The sequence below is a fragment of the Aedes albopictus genome, chromosome 1 (assembly GCF_035046485.1).
Source record: "Aedes albopictus strain Foshan chromosome 1, AalbF5, whole genome shotgun sequence".
NCBI classification, from domain to species: domain Eukaryota; kingdom Metazoa; phylum Arthropoda; class Insecta; order Diptera; family Culicidae; genus Aedes; species Aedes albopictus.
Genome location: NC_085136.1, coordinates 48421930 through 48448114, shown reverse-complemented (window position 1 = coordinate 48448114; position 26185 = coordinate 48421930). Strand labels below are relative to the sequence as shown.

Sequence of the window (26185 nt, the reverse complement as noted above, 5' to 3'; positions counted from 1 at the left end):
GTATTTTAGTAGTTGTTTGAGTAAGGTAAATTATCAGTGTACTGAAAAATCACTAACTTTACATAAACATGTTCACTCCAGCTGTACGCATGATTTAGAGTCGAAAAAAACATATGTCATCGCTTTAAATTTTGTTTTATTGATCAATGTGCGCAAAAAATGCGCTCTCAAAAAAACTAGGAAGTGCCTTTTGCTTAATAACTTTGGGTAGACGCATCTATTTTATATTTTTTTCAATGGACGATGATCTTGAAACCTGTCCGGTTCCATCGCAAAAAAAAGTTTTGAAATCGGTTGAAAAACGGCCGAGAAATGCCTTGTCAAAGTTGGACTTCCGACTTTTTTTGGACCCTTGGTAGTTTAGGAGTTAATTAGGTTACCAGGCACCGAAATTAATCAAAATTTCGCAAATTCTTATTTTCGAATGAAAAATCCTCAACATTATTATTATTATTATTACCGTCAAGGCACCATTCACCGTGGATCTAAGAGGATTCGGGGCAAATAAGGGCTGTCATTTGACACCAGTCTCATAAACATTGTTGGTGCCGCTTTTAATTGCCTTCATTATAGGTTAAAATTAAAGCAATATCCACAGAAGTAGAAAAATTTTCACAAAATTTGGTGATATACTACAATTAGTAAAGGGTAGTAGGGTCGCCTAATTCCGTGGTAGGTCACCATTCACCGTGGTAGTAGGGACCCATTCACCGTGTATGAGAAATTTTATTCTACTTTGTTTAAAAATGATCAAAACAACCCAGCCAAGGGAATTTTCTTCATTTAAATTCATTTCAAGTAATAACTTGCAAGATTTTATTAGAAAAACGAATGTTTTAATTTTCGATTTTTTCTAGATACATGGGACAATATGGGGCACGGTGAATGGAGACCATTGATTTTTAGGGTACCCATTTACCGTGCCTTTTTGTTTCAATTAAAAAGTACGAGTAATCGTACTTTCTTGTTAAACTTACTTCGGTAATGCAAAATACATACCTGATATGTGAATTTAATTGCTTCTTGGTGGAATAAAAACGTTACTACATTTAGTTTATCGCTTAAACCACCTTAGCGCAGTTTTCGATTTTTCACTATGAATGCAGTGAACGAGCAGAAACCCGCTTCATGTAAACACAGTTTAGTGTCAAAATGATACTTTTAAATGTTTTTAATGAGCGTTTTGACATGGTAACAATACATTAGTGTTGTATTGGTGCAATTGAAGGGAAATTGTCATATCATTCAATCATAATATGGAAATAATGAAAAAATATTCGAAGGCACACGGTGAATGGCGCCTTGACGGTATTATTACCATTTTATTATGGGGAAATTAAGCCCGATGCCGTTTCATCCCCGTACTTCCTCATCATTTAAAAAAGGGCTAAGGTTTGCACACAGCAAAATCTAGCCACCGCATTTTGGATAAAAATTTTACAATTTTCAACGCATCGTGGTGACCTATGGCGTAAATGAAAGTTTCTTGTGTGAGGAATCTAAAAATATTTACTTCAGGAAGTAATTTGGACATTGTGTATGAAATAGAGTCAAGGGAACAAAAAGTCCTCGAAAAGTTTTTGCGCAAACGCGCTGAAAATCTGACAAGGTACATTAAAACGACCGTCCCCGCAGACTTTAGTTAGCTTTCAAGTATTCGGTTCTATACATCATTATAACGTGGGAAGGTTGCAGATTAACTTAAGACCAAGAAATAATCAAAGTTTGGCAAGAAATACATAGTTTGGCCAACAATATGAAATTGTGGTTTGAAAAACCGAACTTTCAAAAAAACATGTACAACAAAGCATCTTTTTCACTCTGAGAAATGTCGGGAAAAAAATCCTGGCACCCCTTTTTCAAAAGCTTACATATTGTGTATTGATTTGGATTAATTTTTGGTCCTTGCTTATAGCGGAGAATCCTTGCGTTTATAAACCGTTTCGTGGTGGCTTGTCAGTCTTGACAAAAATAAAACACTATTTATGTTATTTTGTCCGACGTTTCGGTTCGTTTAGGACCTTCTTCAGGGACTCAATAGTAACAGTGTTCTCGTCCAGTGTGGTTCGGTAGAACGTGTAACTGTCGATTTGGTTCGAATTTTCCCGCATAATCGTAGCCAAATTGGATGCCATATCGGGGGAAAACTCGTTCCGAAAATTAGCACTCCGGAATTTAGAACCTACTACGAAAACGATCACCATTGCTTGCGTTTATATGCAGAAAACTATGTGGAAATTGAACTGCATTTTTCCCAAAAAACGTAAAATTTCATGCATCTAAAAACTCACAACAATTGAAAAATATTGAGTAACCGTGAATTGGAACCTTAAAAAAAGTCATGAAAGGCAGCTTTCATCAAAAAAAAAGTTAGAAAGTCTAGAAAATTTTCCCGACCGGAACGGGAATCGAACCCGCCGTCTCCGGATTGGCGATCCATAGCCTTAACCACTAGGCTAAACTGGAGACCCCACTGGGGATTGTTTTGCCACAAATATCGCGACCTCACTGCACTGGTCTCTAACACATTAGTTATGATCGGTTTTATCGCTGGGGTCATATATGACCCCTCGAGCCCCAAAGCGTTAATTCGAAATACTCCAAAACTGCAGTTTTGGGCTTCCATTTTATTTATAATATTATTTTCATTTCAAGACTGAATCTATGCATGAAAGTATTAAAAATTTAGCCAACATTCTTATTTTCTTTATAAAATACGTGTTTTTGAACGATTTTCAATATTTATCCATGTTGACATTTCTTTTAACATTCTGGAAATCTGCAAAAGTACCGTAAACCGGGATCAAATTGATCAACGGGGTGAAATTGATCACTTGGGTACTACATTATAATTCCATACTAAGAACTCTTAAGCGTCGTAATGATCTTTAACTTTTTACGTCATCTGATTCGTAGATGTCTAGAGATGAGTGTAGACTTTAATTTTTTAGAAAAAAGTTAGTTTTGCCTTATTTTTTCAAGGAATTTGCAATGTATTTCTCATTTAGCTGAAATCATTGCTGCTAAACAAACAATTGCTAATAGGACTTCTCGTGAATTCTCTGTTTTAACATTTTTGTGGAGTTAAGGCTTGGGATGTTATGCTAATCAGAACATGAAATTGTTATAAAAAGTTCATTTTATGAAAAAAAAAAAATAGCCATTTATTGTAATTGAAATCACTTATTTCAAATGAAATTGCCTACCTTTAGGCGTGTAAGGGGAAATTTCGAAATTTAAGTTCGCATTTGAAGTATTAAATTCACTAGTTGTAAGATTTTAGACGCGTTATTCGGTTTTAGAAGAGCAAAATTAAGCGGTGAAGGAAATTTTCCTTTCCAACCGATGTTTAATTGTGTATACTGATCAATTTCGCCCCAAAGTGGTATCTCCAACATTTTGATATTTGAAGTTATTTAACTTATAGTTTCAATTTGTTGAACAAAATTAAGTCACATGGTTCAATAGAGATCCACTGGGAACTGGTTTTACAGAAATTGTTTTGGCAATATTTGCACAGGCACTGATGTTATCCGCAAAAGTTGTTTTAAAGTGATTAATTTGACCCCGGATTGCGGTACCAGGAGAACCGGCCAATACCTTGTCTTGGTATGATACAACCTGACTTTGGTATGCTGCAGTTATGTGTCAGTCATTCGTTCCTGATAGGGTAGACTGCTTGACAAAAAAAAAACAAGTACTTCTGAGGTTCATCTAGGAATTACTTTAGCTATTTCTTCAGTGATTAATTCAAGAGTTTTTTTCTGGATTTCGAACTCCCCTATGAGTTCATTTGGTCTTTCCCCAGATATCTTTTCTGAATCTTCGAGATACTGTTTTCTTACAATCTTAAAAGAATTCCTCATTTCTCGAAATCCTCCAAAAGTTTATATAAAAATATTCCAGGAGTCCTTGTGTGAATCCTGCAGAAGTTTTTTTTTGTAATCCTTAGTGATTTTATCTACAAATCCTCCCATAATTCGTTGTAGAAGTCCAGGGATTGAATACCTAATGAAATCCCTCCTGGGCCTACTTTTGGTAATCTTCCAGAAGATTTCGAGTTATTTCAGAGTTATGAATTCGCTAGAAGTTCCTTCAGGGAATCGTTCAGAATTTTCTTTGGTAAATCCTTTAGGAGTTTCTATTTCTACTTTCTATTCCGCAGAATCATTACCTGTTCTGTGGCTTAGTTGGTTAAAGCGCCGGTCTAGCGAATACGGAGTCGTGGGTTTGATTCCCATCAGAACGCGATTTTTTTTCACAAATTCATCTCTTAATTTGTCAATTAGCAACATTCTGTGCTTTCTAATTAATTACAAGTTGTTCCAAAAAGAAGTTGTGAAAAACTCTGGAGAAATCTACAGAAGGATTCGTGTTGCAATCTCCAGGTGGAATTTCCGAAGAAATCCACAGTAGGGTGTGGCTCATTTTTCAAAAGTTGTTGAAACCTGGATTTAAATCACATAAAAAGAGAAACCTCCGATTTTGAGCCAAAAATATTGTGGTTTAGAGGTAGCGCAAACGTCTTGAAGTTAAGCTTTCGAGTTCATTTTACCCCTCCGTAATGCTTTTTTGTATGAAAATCTTAAAATGTTTGTATGAGCCGTAACGCTGGGCTGTAGTTTTAAAACAAAAAAAAAACATAATTGGAAGGTCACATATAAAGCCAAATTTGGAGAAAAAATATAAGCGTTTAGCAAAGTTACTCAAAATAGCATTGACTACAACTTTGCTGAAGAACTCGATCGCATATTACTTAGCATTAAAAAGTTCTATTCCAGATTTGAGTTGCGACGAGGACCACCCTGATATTTTTTATTTTTGAAAATCAGCAATCAAATGCAAACAACTTCACTTGAGACAGTGAAATTGAAGTTTGAAAATTGGTTGACTGTACTGCAAGATATTTGAATTTTGGTAAAATCCATATTTTTCAAACTGTAAAACTCGATTTTTAGGTAAAACTCATAAACTGTGCTACCGTAAACCGGGGTCAAATTGATCATTGGGATACTAGATTGTAATTCCATACCAGGAACTCTTAAGCGTCGTAATGATCTTAGTAATGACCTTAAATTTTTAACGTCATCTTGTTCATAGATGTCTAGAGATGAGTATAGTCTCTTAATTTTTTAGATGAAAGTTAGTTTTGCCTTATTTTTTAGGAATTTGCACATAGCAATCTCACTTAGCTAAAATCATCACTATTAAACAATCGATTGCCAATAGGACTTCGCGTGAATTCTCTGTTTTAACATTTTTATGGAGCCTTGGTTGGGAAGGTATGTAGCTATTCTGAACATGAATTAGTTAAAACAAAGTTCATTTTATGACGAAATAGTCATTTATTGTGATAGAAATCACTTATTTTAAATGAAATTGCCTACCTTTAGGCGATTAGAAGAAAATTTCTAATTTTAATTTTGCATTTTGAGTATCAATTTCACTAGTTGTAAGATTTTAAACGCGTTATTCAGTTTAAGAAGAGCAAAATTAAGCGGAGAAGAAACTTTTCCTTTATATCCGATGCTTAATTCGCCCCCAAAACGACGATTCGACCGCTTGGGAGTTTTGTCGTCGTCGTGATGATGCTTCCCGAAAGCAATGTCAAATTCGTTAGGGGTTTCAAAACATTGGAAAGAAATTCATTATTTTTACAGTCAGATTGAGATTTACGAGTAAATGAGTGTGATCCGAAGGTATAACTGTTTATTCTGAGCATAACAGTATTTTTTACGGCAGTGAAAACTAATTAGAAGTACGATATTTCTGGGTCTGAAAATCGTTCAGGCGAAGTGGATAGCAAATCTAACCTAGAATATCCTACAATTCTAACCTCAACTCCTCACTTGCACAAGCCGGATCTCATTTTTCACGGAAATGGTGGAACAAAATGCAAAACTAATGTACGTGCGACCGAGGGAATTGAAAGTTCTACCATTCCCACTTAAAAAAATTGTCGGATGTGGGTTGTAAGTAGGAAAAATAAAATAATTCCCCCAACAGATTATGTTGATGGGTATGTAAAAAAAGGTAAACATCATCAGTTCGGTAGTTGCACTACCAAAACAAAGATGGGTAACAGTATGTTTTGTTTTGCCCTTGAAAGCCAATTGTATGTTGATCAATGGATCATTGAAGCCGATTTTTCCGCTACTCACCGCATCAAAACAAAAGCGCCACCGTATATGGACGGTAACACAGTGACAGCAGTCGAGTTACGTCAAACACACAAGGCTACGGTGGCGCTATCTGTTCATTTCATAGCGGCCGTTTTAGTTATTTTAGTGATCCATTTCGCTCAAAAGGGGCATTTCTAATTTTTTGACCTTTGGAGTTATTTAACTTAAAGTTTGAATTCGTTGAACAAAATTCTTTCGCATGGTTCCATGGAGATCCCTTTCGTATTCGAAAGAAATCGCTCAAGAAATTTATTTACCGATTCCTGGCAGAAACATTTCACAGTGACTGCCATTTGAATTGTCATTTCTTTGTAACCGCGTACTGCGATCGAAGAAAAACGGTTTTTTGGACGATTCAGGCAAGAAATTTTCCATGCATCAAGATAGGCTGAGAAATTTCTTTTGAACTGCAAATAGCCCATAAGACCGAAACAAGGCATGAAAACAATTGAAATTTTACAGAAATTCTTATTTTTCTTGTAAAATATGTGTTTTGAATAGTTTTTTTTTTATATTTATCCACGTTTCAACATCTTTTTAAAGGTAGTTTATTAACAACATTTAAGGTAACAAAAATGTCTGCAAGCTAAAAGATTTGTGATCGATCAAGTTGTTGAAAAGTTATCGGGCCCCAATTCGTAGGTGGTAAGTATAGTCGCATACCGTTGCTATGAGAGTTGTCTTTTTCCCGTTCGCTACCATAGCACAGAGATTTGGGGCTAATCACTGGCTCTAATACTAGACTGAAGCAATCAAGGAAGCAATCCTCCAACGGTCGAGAGCTGTTCTGGATGGCCACGTCCTTGCGACAGCTGAGAGATGGGAAAGGAAATACGTTGAACATCGAAGATCGATTTGCAAGCACTTTACGAGGTAAAATTTGCGGAAGGCATAGCACCGCCAACCGTTTCTCGATTCAGCCGGCCACATTCAAAACAACGCGGAGCAATGAAAACGCGTGACTGTTTTAAAAATATAGGTACTCACACGCATAGCCTGCTATGATTCCTTGAAAAATTATCGGGCCCCAATATTAAAATTTCCAGTAAAAAGAAGAAAAAAAAAACAAAAAAAAAGTAAAAAACATTTTTTTCCGAGATTTTTTTCATGATGTTGATGATGAAATTCCACCAGAAAGAGATTTCCCCAGCAATTTTTCCTGTTTTTACGCGAAGTTCTTCATGTCATTTCTACACAACTTTTTTTTTATGTCAAAGAGTTCCTTCTGGATTTTTCCGCGAAATCCTGTTGGTATTGCGCACCGAAGACTGCAAGGACGTCTTTTGAGGCTCGTGCACAAAATAACTACATAGTTTGGAAAAAATCGAGTTCAAGGTTTTTGTTTTCAATTTCGTTCCTCACAAAATTATAAGCCTATTGTCTGAGAATTATTGTAACTTTTGTTTTTTGACGTGGTATTTAATACCAAAGTAGCTCTGAAAAGCTTGAATTATGAAGAATATTTACGAAAGTCGTATTATTTTAGTCCTGATTCTATATCGATCGATGCTTTATTCCTGAAGTCTTAAGATAGCGAATATCTATGAACAAATTAAACAGAAAATATCTATTCAAGAAGCATAGATGTATTTTATAATATACTCTCTGTTTAACTACCTGTTTAACTTCCCCCCTTTCCCCCCATCGTCTCGCGTTACTTTTTTTTCTATCTCCAAGCAAGTCCAGGAGGAAATTATGGAAGAATTTCTGAAGAAATAACTGGAGCAATTATTTTTTTCTTATTGCAAAAAATGTTGTATGCAACTCGTTACAAAACTCGATTTTTACAGCACTCGTCATATTTATCCCACTCGGCAAGCCTCGTTGGATAAATGTACGACTCGTGCTGTAAAAATCCTCATTTTGCAACTCGTTACATAAATAACTATTAGATGACGAAAAATGATATTCAAACTATATTTAGTCACCACTTGACAGCACACAGAAGCATGAGGTTGTGTAAACAAGAATTTCATTCAAACACACAAGTCATGCATGCAGATTTGATGACTTATACTCAAGAAAGTTTTAAGGGAACCTGAAGTCCAATGGTTCGTAAATTTCGTAGTTTTTTTGAGGACAGGAGGGGGTCTGGTTCAAGTCTACGCTCTATACAAGTTTTAAAATTTTTGGTTGGAATAAACTCTGACAGGGAAGGAGGTGGTCTAAGATGTCTAAAATTTGGTCTATATGGCTCATGAACACCCTTCAATTTAACCCCCCCCCCCCTCTCACCCCTCATCAATCACTCCTAAACACGCCCCAAACTACTCTTAAATTCACTCGCTTATTTTTTTTCCAGTAGACCAACCTTATCCGTAATCTTAAGTACTCCAACTGTGCTGAATACAATCAAATTTTATTTAGGTAACGTTATCTAAATAGATTTTACCTAAATAGATTCTACTTAAATGTAGATGTAATTTTCAGTGTACCAGACTTTTTGCAGTGGTTTTTCACTATGCACTTATTTTATTTGTATTAATTCATACAAAATGCGAGCTTCATAATTAATCCAATTTTTCTAACAACATAAAAATTATCTTAATATGTTTCCGAAAGCTTGATATCTGAGGATTTTTTTGTTATGTATTCAACTCAAATTCGAAAAAAATGGATGTTATTATTTTTTCTCACATGTTGTATGTTTGTTTGTGTAAATATGTATAATGTTATAAATGCATATTGTCGCTTCATCACCAAACTGGAAGTCGCACAACTGAATCGCAACGCGACCCAACTCGCGATGCTTTCTGAATCATTTCGGAAGAAGTGCGCATCTATTTCCGTGTCATCAGCAACACAGCGCACTTGTCGTAAAAAAGTTGCAACACTTGTGGACTAAGGAAATGGCAATTTTTCATTAATGTGTGTCTTGATTCAAACCGGATACGCAATATTTTAGCAATGGTTCGCAGAATGTACTCCAATCGCACCGCGGTACCCGATCCGTAAACACCACTAGGATAGTGAGTGTTCGGACGTTCTGCCTTTAGCGCGTACACACAAATATTGAGAGCAGCTTTATTCTTCATAGCAGCTTCAATGCTGAATTTCGCTTTATTTAGATTAAACATATTTACAAATAATAAAATATTTACAGTTTGGTGCCTGATTCACGCTCTCCTAAGGAAACGTCCTCTCGATCTTTTCACTCTAAACTCTTCACTCAACTGATTCCCTCTATCGATCACTGTTGCCAGTTTCACAAAAACTCGTCACAACAGTGAGTGAATTTTTCCGATGGAACAAAAAATAAATAAATTAATGGTTATTTCAATGTAATATCACTGGTATTATATACAGTATCGGACAATAAAAATGCACCAAAGCCGTTTTCCCATACAAAATAGTCAACTTTAGATTGCCATATCTCAGTTATTTCTCAAACGATTATTTTCATTTTTCTGTGACGGACTACAAAACATTTGAATTCCCAAAAACTATAGAAAAAGTTCAGTGATAACTATTGATCCAAAAGTTACAGATAGGTTGAATTTTGACAATAAAAATGCACCAAGTCAAAAAGTTCCATAGCAAAAAATGATTACGTCACATTATTTTGGTGTCTTCGGCAAATATGTTTCTAGTGTGATGACGAATACATTTGCTGAAGAGACGAACTTGATATGACTTCAGTATTTTTTGCTATACAACGTTTTGTCTTGGTGCATTTTTATTATCAAAATTCAACCTATCTGTAACTTTTGTATCAATAGTTACCACCGAACTTTTTCAATAGTTTTTGATAATTGAAATGTTTTGTAGTTCGTCACAGAAAAATTAAAACAATCGGTTGAGAAATAATCGAGATATGGCAATCTGAAGTTGACTATTTTGTATGGAAAAACGGCTTTGGTGCATTTTTATTGTCCGATACTGTATGTGTGCACAGAACAAACTCATAATACGTTTGCGTTCACCTCAAATATGTTTGATTTTTCAATATTTTCTCTGTAAAGAAACCATCCGTTCCATAACAGCAATGACATCCTTTTCCGTTCAACGCACTGACCTTCGCCTCAATTTGGTCTCTTGTTCAATCAACAGCACCAAAACCCTTAAGAGATGTCAATTAGCCATATCTCAATCACCATTACTGCCGTCGGCTGACCGCTAATTACCATGCAGCTGCAATTCCATTAACATGACACACGCAAAACAAAAAAGTTGATAACCACTCTTTTTTTTTTCTCCGCTCTGTTTACTTACAGATTCACACATTTTCCTGTTTCGGAACTGCCAGATGTAGTAGAGTGCTCTTCATCTCCTTCACAACTCCAAGAATCTCCAAACAAGACCGGCGCGCCTTTACCGGCAGGCACGCGTGCGTGGTTGTCGAACAGTTTAAAGTCAAGTGACAACGCGCTGCCCGTTTGTCCGAACGATACGATAAGTGTGACTCTACAAGCGCATGCCAATATTTGTTTTGAACCGCGTTTCAGTTATTTTTTCTGCTCCTCATTCGAAATTCCCCCTGGTTTCGAACGACTTTGAGAGTGAGAATAAGACCTCTGCTGTTTCGAGTCGAGTTAGCGCGACTGACTGGAACGTGCCGCGCGTGTGCGTATCGCAGTAAGCGGTGAACTTCACCGTTTCGGAGTGTAATCAAAGCGAGGACTTTTGTTTGTGCAGCTTCTGGAATTGGAATAACACGAAGCAAAAAGTAGCAGACAGAAATGGCTTCGCAAATTGCGTCGGCGAGCGTCGACATCACCGCCATCAGAGATGAGGATCTTCTGCGGAAAATGGTAAGTCTGCCCTAATAAAACGTCAATGCAGTACAGAAATAAGTTATAATTCTCATGGCTGTTTGAGAATTATACCAAGAATGTTTAACTAGGTACAACCTTAAATTTAACTATTTTTCTATAGTTCACATTGCTTATACGTTTGACTGCGTAGTTCTGATCGTATAAAATTATTTGCTAGTGTTTTACAATATTCCATTTTTGAGTGAGTTTTGTATTTACCTTTGTTATACATATTATGGTTGTTGTATTATTCTTGTGTGTTGCATTCCTATGATATTTTTTGTTCGGGTCAACTAGGCAAATCGATAAACGAACGGAGATAATGAGTGGGCTGGAATGTTGCGTTTTTATTGGGACGACGACTGAGCGCAAAACACTAATCGACAACAGGCGAACACCAATGGAGTCTGCGGAAAAAAAGATCGTTGAAAGTGTAGCATTGGTGCGCAGCAAATGTTGCAACTTAATTAAGCCATTTACCGAGGCTACCGCGTTTTACTGTGATTTATTTATGACCTTTTCACGGATTGACTGTGGCTGTTAATATTCACAGCTTTCTTGTCTCACTTCCTGGAAAAGGCGTGACAGTTATGAGTTATGTCATGTGATGCTTGATTGTGATGTTTGATTCATTTAGTGTCAACACTCAGTTAGTCACTACCTTTTTAAATGCTTTAAAACGTCTCTGAAACCCCGCTGAACCCAAATTACATTTTGATAGCCAATTAGTCTTGTAGAGGTTTTGACAACCGTCTTAAAACCTAATACCTTTTATTGTAATTTTATGATGATTCTAATAACCCCTTCTAGTCTATTTGATTAAAAAATGCAACGTTGAAACAACGTTGACAAAGCCTGATTCTCACCATTCTATGAGCACCTCCACAGTTATTAACTGAGAGCTTCCGCTGCCAATCAAAATTTTGCATGTGTGTATCGCGTGGCAGGCACGAAGTACTCTATGACCAAGAATGTCAAGGCGATTTCCATTACGAAAAGCACTTGACCCGACCGGGAATCGAACCCGTCCCCCTCAGTATGATCATGCTGAATACCCATGCCTTTACAGCTGTTGCTATATGGGCCTTAAAATTTGTACACACGACCTACCAATCAGCATGACAAGTTGCGCTAAGATTGATCAAACCGACATTGATATCCTTTTTATTTTTGTAAATTACAGAACAGTTGTATCGATTGAAACTGAAAGCGATTTTTTACTCTATTATTTGTTATATTTTTTTGCATTTTTCTCTATAAATTTATTAGGATATATGTTTTTAATACTAATACTATACTTATCGGAAGAATAACTGAAAACGACAATAACATTTGCATTCTAAAAAACAGCTCGAAAAATCCATGGACCAATTTACGAAAAGAAAACTCACTGGTTAAAAATCATACAAATAATCTGGATAATTTATTAAAACAATGCTGGGAGAACTAATTATGCAATACCTGGAAGAAATCTTTGGTAGATCTCTGAACACATCTGTGAAAGAATTTGAGGGGATTTACATTTTGAGAATTTTTGTAAGACTAGCTAAGAATATTGCTGCGGTAATTCTGGATGAATCCAAACAATAGCTTCGTTTGAAATCTGGAAATCTATAGTTAACATCCTATAGGGTAATAAAAATCATAGAACTAATGAAGTAATGAAGTGATCACTATGAAGATTCCTATACCGATTTCAGCTGAAACTTTTTCCAATACAATCTCGATTAAGAGTTTGGGGTCAGCCCAAGTAACAATTGTGTGGTGTGTGAGGCACGTGCAGAGTACCATGCCTCAATCTGCAAACGGACAGTGCGCAATACCTTCTAAGTAACGCCTAACACCCAACTGTCAGTGCGAGGCCGACCAGCGCATGGTTGGCCATGACTCGTCCTCTTTCATCGGTCGACCATCAGGCGCATCAGACGTGCGGCACCGAGCACGGCATTTCCCCCGTGAGGGGCAATCAGAACTGCACAACAATGAATGCTGAACAGTAAGAGTATTAGCTGGACATTGGCTGTTTAATGGTGCCAGCGGCTGAATACAATGACAGCTGAATATTAGTCTGAAGTATTGCTTGTTCAACATCTTTAATCCACAATACATAGATGGCTGAATATCTAGTTAGATGAAATATTGTCCATCTGTGCAGCCAGCTTTAAAACATACACCAAAATGTAGAATTGATCATCTGTTTTTTAACCCTTAATCAAATATTTTTGACAGCTGACACTAGCAATGTTTTAGTAGAGTCCACATAGCTTCTTCAGCCTCAATACAGGCTTAGTTCTACTTATGTTCTTGATTATTCAGGCGCAATAAGTAATGCCAGTGCTTCCCAAATTGTGCCCTGGTGCGCCGTGAACATTTTGCTAGTGCGTTCTTGAGCCAAAACTGGCTCTTGGAGTTCTTCACGTTCCTTGAATAATAATTGAACTAAAATCTGGATAGGTTATAGTTATCTGAGGATGTGAGTAATAATCTTAGTCATAAGCTCGTAGATATAACAAATTACGTTGGTAGATCCGATGACCCTCCGAAGTTCTCGGAGATGCTCAAACTGACACTGAACTTACCACTTGACAACACATAGTTGCATGAGACTGTGTAAGCATAAATTTCATTCATAATGCTCCAATAGATCACTGGTTGCACTTTTAGATCAGATGGCCTAAACTCCAGGGAGTTCTCGGATTCTCGGATACAATCATAGAACTTAAGACTTGACAGAACATAGATGTCAGAGGCTGTGTGAGCATGAACCTTATTCATAATCCTAATAGATACAACTAGTCTCGCGAATTCGATGATCTCAATTCAAGGGAGCCCCTCACGAATCATTGTGAGTATGCACCTGAATCCTAAAGATCTGATGACCTATACTCAAGGGCGTTCTTGAAGGTCCTCAAACAGATAATGAACTCACCACTTGACAGCCCACTTTTGCGTAGGGCTGTCTGTGCAAGCGTGAAGTTTATTCATAATGCTCCAATAGATTACGCTAGTAGATCAAATGGCCTAAACTCCAGGGAGTTTTCGGAAACTCTTCAACTTGTAACCCTTAATCACGCCGAAAACGCCCCTTAACTCTTAACCCTGCCTTTATTTGTAAACCAAGTTCATCCCGAATCTTTAGTACTTCAACTGCTTTGAACATGATCAAACTCCATTGAGGTAACGTTACCTTAATGGAGGTCAAGGTGTAAAAAATTTACCAAAATTAATTATTTGATTTCTTTTTCTCACAATTTTGCGTTTCAACTTAACGATTTTCAAACAAGTTCTGGCATTGCGTATGCTTAAATTTGTTTACACCCTCAGACATCCCTACAAGTTTCTTGCGAAGTTTTAGGAGGCATACAGTGTATCAAACAATTGTCCGTACAGCAATTTTTTTGTCAAAATAATTTTTCATTGAAATGTTCAAAGCTTTTTTATGCGTCAATCAAAAACGCTGAAATTTTTACCAATCATGGCCCAAATATTAAAGCTCCATTGTTAAAATTTTGAGCGAGATCGAATAAGTTTTCTGAAAGTTATTGAACTTTTAGTAAAACTTATAAGATTTTTGAACACATTTTTAAAGTATTATATCTCAACATGTACTCGATGAAATTTTTTCAATTTTTTATGTGTTACATCTTATACCTAAGGCTTTCACATGCAACTATGTTTGAGGTTTTATATTCACTACAAAAAATATGAAAAATGTGCTTATGTAGCTGACGATGTTTAAAAATTTACTATATTTTGCACATATAATCTGCCAAACGTTTTCCACCAATAAAAGTGCATTGACTGAACGAAAAATCCATAGGACCTACTCTTCATATGTAGTTCAGTAGGTCCTGTATAAAAATATTACATTAAGAGAGTTTAAAAAAGTTGAAAACACTTGACACGTTTATTGATCACAATATGATAAATTTCCAAATGTCACTCTGAACATGTACAGATTTTTCATATTTTTTGTAGTGAATATAAAACCTCAAACGAAGCTGCATATGAAAGCATTAGGTATAAGCTGTAACACAAAAAAATGAAAAAGTTTCATCAAGTACATATTGAGATATAATGTTTTGAAAATGTGTTCAAAAATCTTATAAGTTTTACTGAAAGTTCTATAACTTTCAGAAAACTTATTCGATCTCGCTCAAAATTTTACCAATGGAACTTTAGTATATGGGTTATAATTGGTCAAAATTTCAGCGTTTTTGATTGACGTATAAAAAAGTTATAAACATTTAAATGAAAAATTATTTTCAAGAAAAAATTACTGTACGGACAATTGTTTGATACACTGTATCTATAGCTACAAGTTAAACATTGCAGGGAAAATCCAGGAGCATCCAAACGCTGCTGGATTTCTTGAGCAGAAAAGCAAAAACACTGAATAACCCCAGATAAATCCATCTAGTGGTGATAGTGCCTTTCTCGTTGTAAAGGTACTCATGATCTTTCTGTTAGCCTAAGTGTTCCTGAATCCTAGAATACTTTATTTAGAAAAGTAACAATAGGGGGATTCACTTAACAGCGTAAACTGATTAAACTGATTAAACGTCGCGATCACCAAGGCAATCTTTGATTATTTCATTCGCAAAATCATGAAACATTTCAAATAAGCAGAAAACCATGGCTAACGCAGCAATTTAAACCGTTTAGTGAATACCCTTAATATTAGCAAAGCCATTATCAAATTCGGAAACTTATTGATGACACATTTTCCGACGTTATGCTCAACGACAAGAAAAAGCTGAAATATATCACTGACTGCTTGACCACCTTCACTATCACTGGAGAGCGATTAATATCAAGACATTAATTACATGCAAGGATATAACTTTATTCACAATCACAGATCTTTTTGCGGGTTTCAAAAAAGCTTATTCTGCACACTTTAGGCTATCTTTTCTTTTCCTTGGTCACACGATTCATTTAAAATTTGACATTCACATCACATTTAATTCATTTAAAATTTGACCCCCTTATGAGAAAAATTATTTTTGAGCAGAACCAATTCTGGAACACTATCGATTGTCTTAAATGTGGTCTGAGACAATTTTCTTTTGCTAACCGTTCAATGTTCATTAGGTTATCAGGCCACTATTGATGGGACACCCGCAATCGGTTCCATGACACTACCGGTTGTCTCAAATATGGTCTGAGATTAAGATCTTGTTAATTGTTCAGCAGGTTACCTAACAAGACCCAACTGTATGCGTCGCATGCATAGGTTGACATTTATAGATGGTGTACTTTTATATTCGACCACTTCCAGAACACAGGTCGGAGCCTATTTTCTTGATAACTGCTCATCAGGTTATCAAAAAGCCTTGATTACTGTCGTATGCATAGGTTTGGTTCAGATGTCATTTTCCCACTTCCGTCAGGACACCCAGAACTGGTTCCGGAAATCTACCGGTAGTTTCAAATGAGGTCTGATACAATTTTCTTGCTAATCGTTCATCAGGTTATCGAAAAAGCCGCGATTTGATGTCGGATACATGGGTTTGGTTCACTTTTATAGTTGGCCACTTCCGGAATGACATTCGGAATCAGTTCCAGAACATCAAAGGTCCAGATATTGTCTGAGATTCTTTTTCTGTCTATCGTTCATCAGGTTCGATAAACCACAATTTAATGTGTCGCATGCTGGGGTGTAGTTCACTTTCACAATTGGTTACTTCCGGTGGGACACCCGGACCCGATTTCGGAACACTATCAGTTTAGATATGGTCTGAGATTATTTTCATGCTTACCATTGATTAGGTTATAGAAAAAGCCGCTATTTGATGTGTCGCATGAATGGGTTTGGTTCACTTTTATATTTGGCCACTTCCGGCGGGACACCCGAAACCGGTTCCAAAACACTACCGGTTCAGATATGGTCTGAGACTATTTTCCTGCTTACCGTTCATTAGGTTACCGAAAAAGCCGCAACTTGAGGTGTTGCATGAATGGGTTCGGTTCTCATTTATATTTGGCCACTTCCGGCGGGACACCTGGAGCCGGTTCCGGAACACTACCGGTTCAGATATAGACTGAGAGTATTTTCTTGCTTACCGTTCATCAGGTTATCGAAAATGCCGCGGTTTGATGTGTCGCATGCATGGGTTTGTAGCATTTCCATATCTGGCTCCTTCGTGGGGTACCGGTCCCGAACACCTAAATGGCGATAACTCCGGAACGGCTGGACCGATCCGAACCATTTTCGGTCATAAAAATCGGTTGAGGTTTACTACCAAAAAGGGATGTGAGTTTTTTGTACACACTCACACCTCGATATACCCTTCATTAGGTGGTAATCAGAGACAAAATAACAATAATTTATACCATAATATTATATACAATACAGCTAGGTACTTGTTGTTTAATTGTCCGAATAATAAGTCGGAAGTCTGCCAGAAACATGGGTGCAAATTTAACCCTCCTAGGATGATAGGTTTCTCCGCACTACGATGGCGTAGAACATGTTCAGCGTGCCTGTCTGGGTCAAGCCTAACTTTACCAAACACCGTACTAACCAAATTCATGAACAGGAAGTCGAGAAAGGAACGGGAATCGAACCTGCCGTCTCCAGATTGGCGATCCATAGCATTAACCTTCCCGTACCCGACCCACAACATCTCATTTTCAAAATGCTGCAATTTCGTCAAATTTCATCCATTTTCTTTGAAGTCGATCATAAATTGGTGCAAGTTTGTTACAGTCAAGTGGCCATGCAATATCCGGAACCATTTCGGAGATATTCCGGATTGTACTGGGATCAGGGAGGGTGCCGAAATGACTAAAAATGATTATTTCGTGTATTATTGGGTTTGAACCATTGATTTGTAGTTCAATTTTCATTGCGAACAATAAAACACAACTACGATAATCAGATTTGACAGGTTCCGCGGGGGCCTCATTGCGGACACTTCTGGTTTCAGAAGAATGGGGCAGAAAAAAATGACTGAAGTATGTAGCAACTGATATGGCCGCTCCGTAACACCTGAAACAGGTTCCGCAGGAGCATCTTGCTGTTATTTTGAATTATTGTAAACTTTTAGGGTTAGAATAGTTTTAAATCTTTTAGTACTATAGCATTTATGATTTGATATCAACCGAATAATTTTACATTTTTAAAGATTTTTCGTTTTTCTTGCGCGGATAACAAAAACAGTTATCAATTTGCTACCATCGATAGCAGGAATTGTTTTCAATTTGCTGTCACAGGAACATTATTCTGCTCTGGTTTTTGATGTTTTGACCGTTAAAACGACCAAAAGGACAACAACCTGAGTTATCAAAATTTGCAATATCACAATATCAAAATTAGTTTTCAATTTGCTATCAGACTTTGCTCGGGTTACGTATACATTAAACAGTTGTTACATCGAATTCACTGTAACAGAATGACCTACACCTGATTTCACTCTGCAATCAACAATCTTTTGCAGCATATGTCTCTGTTCAACAGATTTGGTATTCGAGGGACACCAATAAGATTTCGTGTGACTGTCATCCGTTACTTCATGGTTTGCAATCGCATCCTGTCCTTGATGATCTCATTCGATTAATGTACAGTACACACATTACATGCACTTACATTCCCATGACACCAATCTTTGCGGAAGTTATACAACAAAGTACGAAATGCCATAAGAATGTTTAATGATTCCGTCCCGTTGTCCTCCTGTGTCCCTTTCATCTTGGTCATTGTCACAGATTGTTGTCGGTATCGATCGATCCAACGATCGATTCCTCCTTCAACATTTATCTGCTTCTCAACACAGCGCGAGCGATCGACCCAAGTGTGTTATTTCCATTTAGGGTAGCATGGTTCACCTTCCTCACCAATCGCTGCTGTTCTTAAACTTCGACCGAGGGACCACCAGACTAGACAGACATGCTTTGTGGGGTTTTTTCGTCACCGTTGAATTTTATGTTTCGAGATTTGTTGATTTTTTTCGGTGAATCAGGGATGACCTTCCTTGGGTCTGAAACGACCCGCACTCCCTTCCTCTCCCGGTCGGTGTCAGTGTAACTTAACGTGACATACCCGATCAGAATGGGATAATGGAATTGAAACTGAAACGGTGTTGAAATTTGAAAGATGTTTTCTTGTAGAAAAAATATGTTTTGATTTAAAGTGTTGAAAATTGTGACAGAAATCATTCAGTGACAACACAATTCTAACATCGGCTCTATAGTCTTGAAAAATCAAAACGACTATTTTGTACTTGTCGCGACGTCTCGTATCTGCTTTGAATTCTGTTTGAGAGTAAATCTTAATTTTACTCTTGAAAAAGGTTCAAAGAAGAGTCGAAACGTTGGGATAAAGCTAAAACAGTGGTTATGCATCTCCAAGACTGCAGCATCGATACAAGCAGCTGCAATAATTGCGTGTTATTCGACTAACCTTTGCCTAAATTCCAAAAAATGTTCATAGAGATATCAATTATAGTTTTGTTATGCCATCCCAGTCGGGCAACCCCCCTTAACTCAAACATTCTTTTTATTGCCCTTAGTCGGCGGATTGCGTCGGGTTATATATGGTTATGGACGTCGGTCGTGAACAGTTGACCGTCAATCAGTTAAAGAGTCGAGACGGCGGTGGCATCATCTCTGGCACTCGCCGCGCGATTGATGCGTGATCTTTGACGCCTCAAGCTCAAGTATAAGCAATTTGGTGTACCTCCGTCCGGCCGATGGGTAATGATGGGCGCTGGGATTTTAGGAAACGCAATCGTTTTGCGATCGGTCAAGTGAGTGCTCATATTGTTGACCTACTGGACTGCAAACGAGAGGAGTTGATTTATTGTGTGGTTTCGAGGGTAGTGATTAAGTCGATATTGGAAGGTCATGCTTTCATTCTGTTGTATAAATTGAAGAATCAATGAATTGGCATAATAAAGCTATGCCATTTGAACAACTTTCTTAAAATAAAAACCCTAATTAATCCACCTAGCGATGATGGCGCATTTCTCGTGCCATTGAAACCCCATTTTAAGGACAAACAGCTTAAAAACCCGCTTCAACAGCACATCAGAACTTCAAATGAGCAAATCTCAAGAAGCAAGCTTCACACAACAGTGCATTTTATTATTCTGTTCTTGTTCACTTGTAAGAAACCTAAAATAAGAAGATCAGCTGCGCTGGTTTTGTTTACGAAGAGATTTCTGTCCTCGAAATCGTGAGTAGGTAACAAAGTCGGCACATTGTGGCGGCCATTTTGGGATTTCAACAAGTCTGTCCTTAACAACATGTCACTTGAATGTTGATGATTACCGCACTTTCATACGATTAAACTCTTTTTTAAAAAAGCTGCTATCTTGAATTTGAGCCGCCATTTCTTATTTAAGTCCGCCATCTTGGATGTTCTGGTCACCATTTTTGGACTATACCAAATATATCCATATTGCATGGTAAGAGCATGGTAGATCTCCCAAGTAACATTTTAGGTTTTGTTCGGATCTATAAGAGATCTTCATAACCAATTTTATAAAACTTGCAATAAAACTGATTTATACATCAAAACCTCTTGATAACCTCTTTAAGAGCATCTTCCGGCTAAGTGGACCACTCTCGGAGAGGTTTTGCAAACCACATTAAGAGTAGCAATAAACTCGTTTTGAAACCTAGCTGAAAAATGTTCCATTCTCGTTTGTTGTTGTTTTTTTTTTCAACAAAAACTATGACAGCTCAAGATGCAGAGAAGCTTCTGCGATGGTACGTAAACTGCCGTGAATCGCATATCTGTCCCATTTGCATAGGAAATTCAGCAAAGATGGGACTGATATGCGATTCACGGCAGTAAAGTTCAGGAGAATACATCATTCGTAAGTAGAAAGCGATCATTTCAAAGTAATATTTCAGTAGTTATTGTGCTGGTAGGCTTATGCGCATTCGAATTTACCGTGAATATTGGGGTTGCAGAATCATAAAATTAATGCGCTTCGAAAATAGTGAATATTATCTTCTTGGAATGAAATAAATCAATTTTTGAATTTAGTAAAACTATCTCGAATCACAAGAAAACTCAGCAGAGAGAGTTTATTTATATGAGCATGTTATGAAAATTGTGACAAACTATCAATTTATTACTTATTTAAGCAAAATTAACTATTTTCCATTCACGTAAGCTAATTATTCAATATGGCGACGACCATAATCAGCGAAAATAAAACGAAAGCAAGTTTACTTTTATGATGACCGCAATAAACCTAGCAGTGTCGTAGTTTCTGCTTTTCCACCAACAGATGTCGTTACTAATCGAACGGATCGCCATCTGTTGAGAGCTTTAACAGTTTTATTGTGGTAATAATGATTGCCAGAAGGTTTACATATCGGAAAGTTTTGTTTACTCTTAAAATATGTCTTTATGAATATCTTCAAGTATACTATAAAACATTTTATCAATGGTTTTCATAAAAGCAGTCATAGAACTGTGAGTTTTAATTATTGCTGTAATAAAACCTTAATAAAAATCAAACAAAACCAATCTGCAATGGAATTGTTACTTGGGCTATCAACTGGTCGCAGTGACTTAGATACCCAACAAGGAATAATGGTAAGAGCCTGAAATTCCATTAAACAGCCGCCATCTTGAATTTTAGGACGACATCTTTGATTTTAGATCGCCATCTTGGATATTCTGGTCACCATTTTTGAACTCCAGAATTCTTCCCCATACCGTATGTATCCTTATTCCATGGTATAAGAACCTAAAACTCCATTGAACAGCCGCCATCTTGAATTTGGAGCTGCCATCGTGGATTTTAGACCGCCATCTTGAATATTCTGGTCATTTTGCACCCATATTGCATGGTTTTAGAGCCTAAAACTCCATCAAACTTCCGCCATATAGAATTAGGAGGGGAAGAAATCTTCCCCATACTTACCAAATACACCCATATTTACTAGAAGTTACTCGGGAATTCCTACAAAAGTCCTCAGGGTATCTTTCCAGGAGTTCCTTGGGAAGTTCTGCAGAAGCTCCATGGGCATTTCTTCAAGAGTTTCTAGGGAATTCCCACGGAGTTCCCTGAGAATTCTTCCAGGAGTTCCACAAGGAGTTCCCTGGAAATTCATCCAGGGATTTTTTCAAGGAGTTCTACGGGAATACCTCTAATAGTTCTCCGGTAGTTTCTTCAGAGAACTTCCTGGAAAGATTCCTAAAAATCTACTGCAGGAATTTTCTAAAATTTCCTGGAAACTCCTGGATCTATTGGATCTGGATCTTTAAGGAACCTATGGAGGAATCCCCTAGAAATCCTTGGAGAAATTCTTTAGAAGCTCCTGGGTGAATTTCTGATGAACTCCTGGAGTAAATTTCCGGGGAGCTAGTGGACATGTTTGTAAGAGCTTCTGGATTCGGGATCTCTTGGAAAAATTACTGAAGAACTCTTGGAGGAATTCCCGAGGAACTACTTGGAAGAATTCCCCTAGAACTGCTGGAGAAATACCCAGGAAACTCCTGGAGACATAACCCGGGGAACTCCTGGAGAAATTCCTTATAATTCTTCTGGAGACATACCCGGGGAACTCCAGGAGGAATTCTGGGGGAATTCCTGGAGGAATTCCCAAGGAACTCATGGGAGAGTTTTCCGGAGAACTGCTGAATGAATTTCTAGCAAACTCTTGGAAGAATTCTCAAGAAACTACTGCAGGAGATATCGAAAAACTCCTGGAGGAATTTCTAGCAATCTCCTGGAGGAACTCGTGGGTAACTCATAGAGAAGTTCCCGGAGAATTCCTGAACGAACTCCTGGGAAATTCCTGGAGAATTTCTCAAAACTTTCCTGAAGAAAATTTTCGAGGAGCTCGTAGATGTGTTTGTGAGAGCTTCTGGATTTGGGATCTCTTGGAAGAATTACTGAAGAACTCTTGGATGAATTCCTGGGGGACTTCTGGAGGAATTCCCGAGGTACTACTCGAAAGGATTCTCCTGGAACTCTTGAAGAAATACTCGAGGAACTCTTCGAGAAATACCCGGGGGACTCTTGGAGCAATAACCCGGGGAACTCTTGGAGGAATTCCTTGGGATTCTCCTGGAGTCATTCCCGGGGAACTCCAGGAAGAATTCTGGAGTGATTCCAGGAGGAATTTCCAAGGAATTCATGGTAGAAATTCCCGGAGAACTTCTGGATGAATTTCTAACGAACTCTTAGAAGAATTCCCAAGAAACTACTGCAGGACTTATCGGGGATCACCTGTAGTAATTCCCAGGGAACTCTTGAATTCCCAGCTTCTACTAGAATTCCCAGTGAACTACTGCAATAATTATCAGGGATCTCCTGAAGAATTTTCTGGGAACTCCTAGAGGAATTCCCGGGGAACTGCTAGATAAATTCCCGGGGAACACCTAGAGGAATTCCCGGAAAGTCCTGAAGGAATTCCCGGAAACTCCTGAAGGAATTAACGGGGATCTTCTGGAGGAATTACCAAAGCACTCCTGGAGGAATTCCCGGGGAACTCCTAGAGGAAGAACTCATGGAAGAATTACCAGTAAATTTCTGTAAGTATTCCCGAGTTCCCTAGGAACTCCTAAAGGGAATCCTGGAGAACTCCTAGAGGAATTCCCGGGGAGCTCCTGGAGGAGTTATTGAAGAACTCCTGGAGGAATTTCTAGTGAACTCTGGAGGAATTACTAGGTAACTCATACAGGAGTTCTCAGATAATTCCTAAACAAACTCCCGGGAAATTCCTGGCGAATTTCTCAAAACTCCTGAATGAATTATCTTAGATCTCCTGGAGGAATTTCCGGGGAACTCCTGGATAAATTTCCGAAAAACTCCCGGTCCATGCAAAAATTAAAAAAAAAACTGGAAAAATTCCCGGGGAACTCCTCGAGGCATTCCCGGAGGAAATCCTGGGTAACTCATGGAAGAATTTCCGTAGAATTCCTGAAGGATCTCCCGGGAAATTCCTGGAGAATTTCTCCAAACTCCTGGAGGATTTTCCGGGACCTCCTGTGTAGAAATTGCGAAGAATTGTCTGGGACTTCGTGGAAGAATTTCTGGAGAACTTCTGAATTCTCAGAAAACTCCTGGATGAATTCCCGGAGGCTCTCCTGGAAGAAATACCGAGGAACTCCTGGAAGTTGGAAGTCTTCACTAGGAACTCCTGGAGAAATTTCCAATGAACGGATTGAAGAGTTCCCATGGAACTTCTGGAGAAATTTCAAGGGAACTCTTGGAAAATTCCCGAGGACACCTCCAGTGAAATATTGGAGGAATTCCTGGACATTTCATGTAGGAATTCCTGGAGAATGCTTGAAGGAACTCCTGGGTAATTCAAGGAGAAATTTATGAAACTCCTGGAGGAATTCTCGGGAAATCCTGGAAAAATTATCGAGGATCTCCTGGAGAAACTTCTGGAGAATTTCTGGATAAATTTCCGAGGAACTCCTGTATGAATTCCCGGAAAACCCCTGGAGGAATTTCCAGAGAACTCCTGGAGGAATTCTAGGGGAACTCCTGGAGGAATTCCCTAGAAGTCGTAGAAGAATTCCTGCGAAACTCCTGGATTTTCCGATGAACTCCTGGAAGGAGTCCCGAGCAGCTCCTGGAAGAATTCCCTAGGAACTCCCTGAAACTTCCGGGAAATTTCGGGAGAAATTCTCGGAGCTCCTTGAAGATTTTCCGGGAACTCCTGTGTAGAAATTGTGAAGAATTGTGGGGACCTCGTAAAGGAATTTCTGGAGAACTTCTGTATTCCCGGAGAACTGCTGGATGAATTCTCGGGAAACTCCTGTAGGAATTCCCAGAGAACCCTGCAGAAATTTCTGGGGAACTTCTGAAGAAATTCCCGAGAAACTTGTGGAAGAATTCCTGAGAAAGTCTCGAGCAGCTCCTGGAAGAATTCCCTAGGAACTTCTGGAATAATACCTTTCTTAAGAATTTCCAAAGAACTCCTGGAGGAATTCCCGTTGAACTTCTAGGGGTATATCCGCGATACTTCTTGATCAACTCCTACAGAAGTTCTCGAGGAAATCCTGCAAGATTTTCCGATGAACTCCTGATCCTGAAGGAATTCTTAAGGAACTTCTGGAAAAATTCTCTGGGGAATTCCTGAAGGAATGCCCATGTAGCTCCTAGAGGGTTTCCTATAGGAATTTCTAGAAGAACTCACGAGTAAACTGATGAAGGAGTTGTGAGGAACTTCTCGAGAAAGTCACCATTCTGGAGGACCACCCAAGGAACTCCTGGAGAAATTAAAGAAGGAGGAGTTCTCGATCAACTCCCGCAAAAATTCTCGAGGAAATCCTGCCAGATTTTCCAAGGAACTCCTGAAGGAATTCCCAAGGAACTTCTATAAAATTCTCTGAAGAATTCCTGAAGGAATTCCCATGTAACTCCTAGAGAATTTCCTGGAGGAATTTCTGGAAGAATTCCCAAAAATTCCCCAAAAAAAATCTGAACGAATACCCGAGGAGCTCCAGAAGGAATTTCCATGAAATTTCTTTAGGTGTTCCCGAGTAACATTCGGCGAAAATTCCGAGCAATTCCTGGAGGAATTTCCGAGGAACTACTGGAGATATTCCCGGGAAACGTATGGATGAATTCCTTAAGAATTTCTTGTGAAATTCACGAGCATTCCATGAAGGAACTTCAGTAGAGATCCTGGAGGGTGAAGAGATTTTTGTTTAAACTTGAAAATCCTGTGATGTTTATCCCGCCAGCTTGTTCCTGCTAAATAGCCCCGTCCCAAAATCCCCACCTTCAAATGAAACCTGATCTATATTGCAGAGCATTTGGTTATGTTCCAGCCTCTTCCCAGCATCCTTATTTTTTTATGCCACAGCTTTCTCTGGAATGATTACCCTGCTTCTAGATTTACCATATTCTATTCTGTCTTGGTATTATAGATTCTCCACAGAATCAAAAATAAAAACCTACTTAGTAAATAACCTTCTTCCAAGAATCATAAACATTCTCGGAGAACTGAATTTGTTTTAAAATTTACCGCGCTCATTGGGTTTTGCCGCAGCGGCACCGTCGCGGATTTTTTTAGTACAATCCGCAACGATTCCGCTTTCCGTTGCCGTTCCGTTTTCGTCAGCATTGTGTTCGGGCCTTAGAGGGCGCTGCCATAGTGACGCATCAAGCCAAGCATGTGTGCCATAGGGCTCACACGATCTTGTTGTCTTCCTTTTCGTGCTCATATGTTACATCTGTCAAAATGACCTGAGAGTTGTTAGTCATTTTAAGGTTATGTTTGTTGGTTTAATGAAGATTATAAATTCTTTTGGTGGAAACGCGC

At 38.1% G+C, this 26185-nt stretch overlaps 1 protein-coding gene across 3 annotated transcripts in view; it reads left to right on the top strand.

Moving 5' to 3' along the window:
- Positions 1-26185, top strand: part of LOC134284920 (uncharacterized) — a 269878-nt gene that overhangs the window by 98669 nt on the left and 145024 nt on the right. For all 3 annotated transcript variants that reach the window (XM_062844485.1, XM_062844486.1, XM_062844484.1), the window contains one exon: positions 10397-10933. In XM_062844485.1, coding sequence (XP_062700469.1) covers positions 10862-10933 — 72 coding nt within the window. In that variant the 5' untranslated portion in view covers positions 10397-10861. The remainder of the gene's footprint in view (positions 1-10396; positions 10934-26185) is intronic.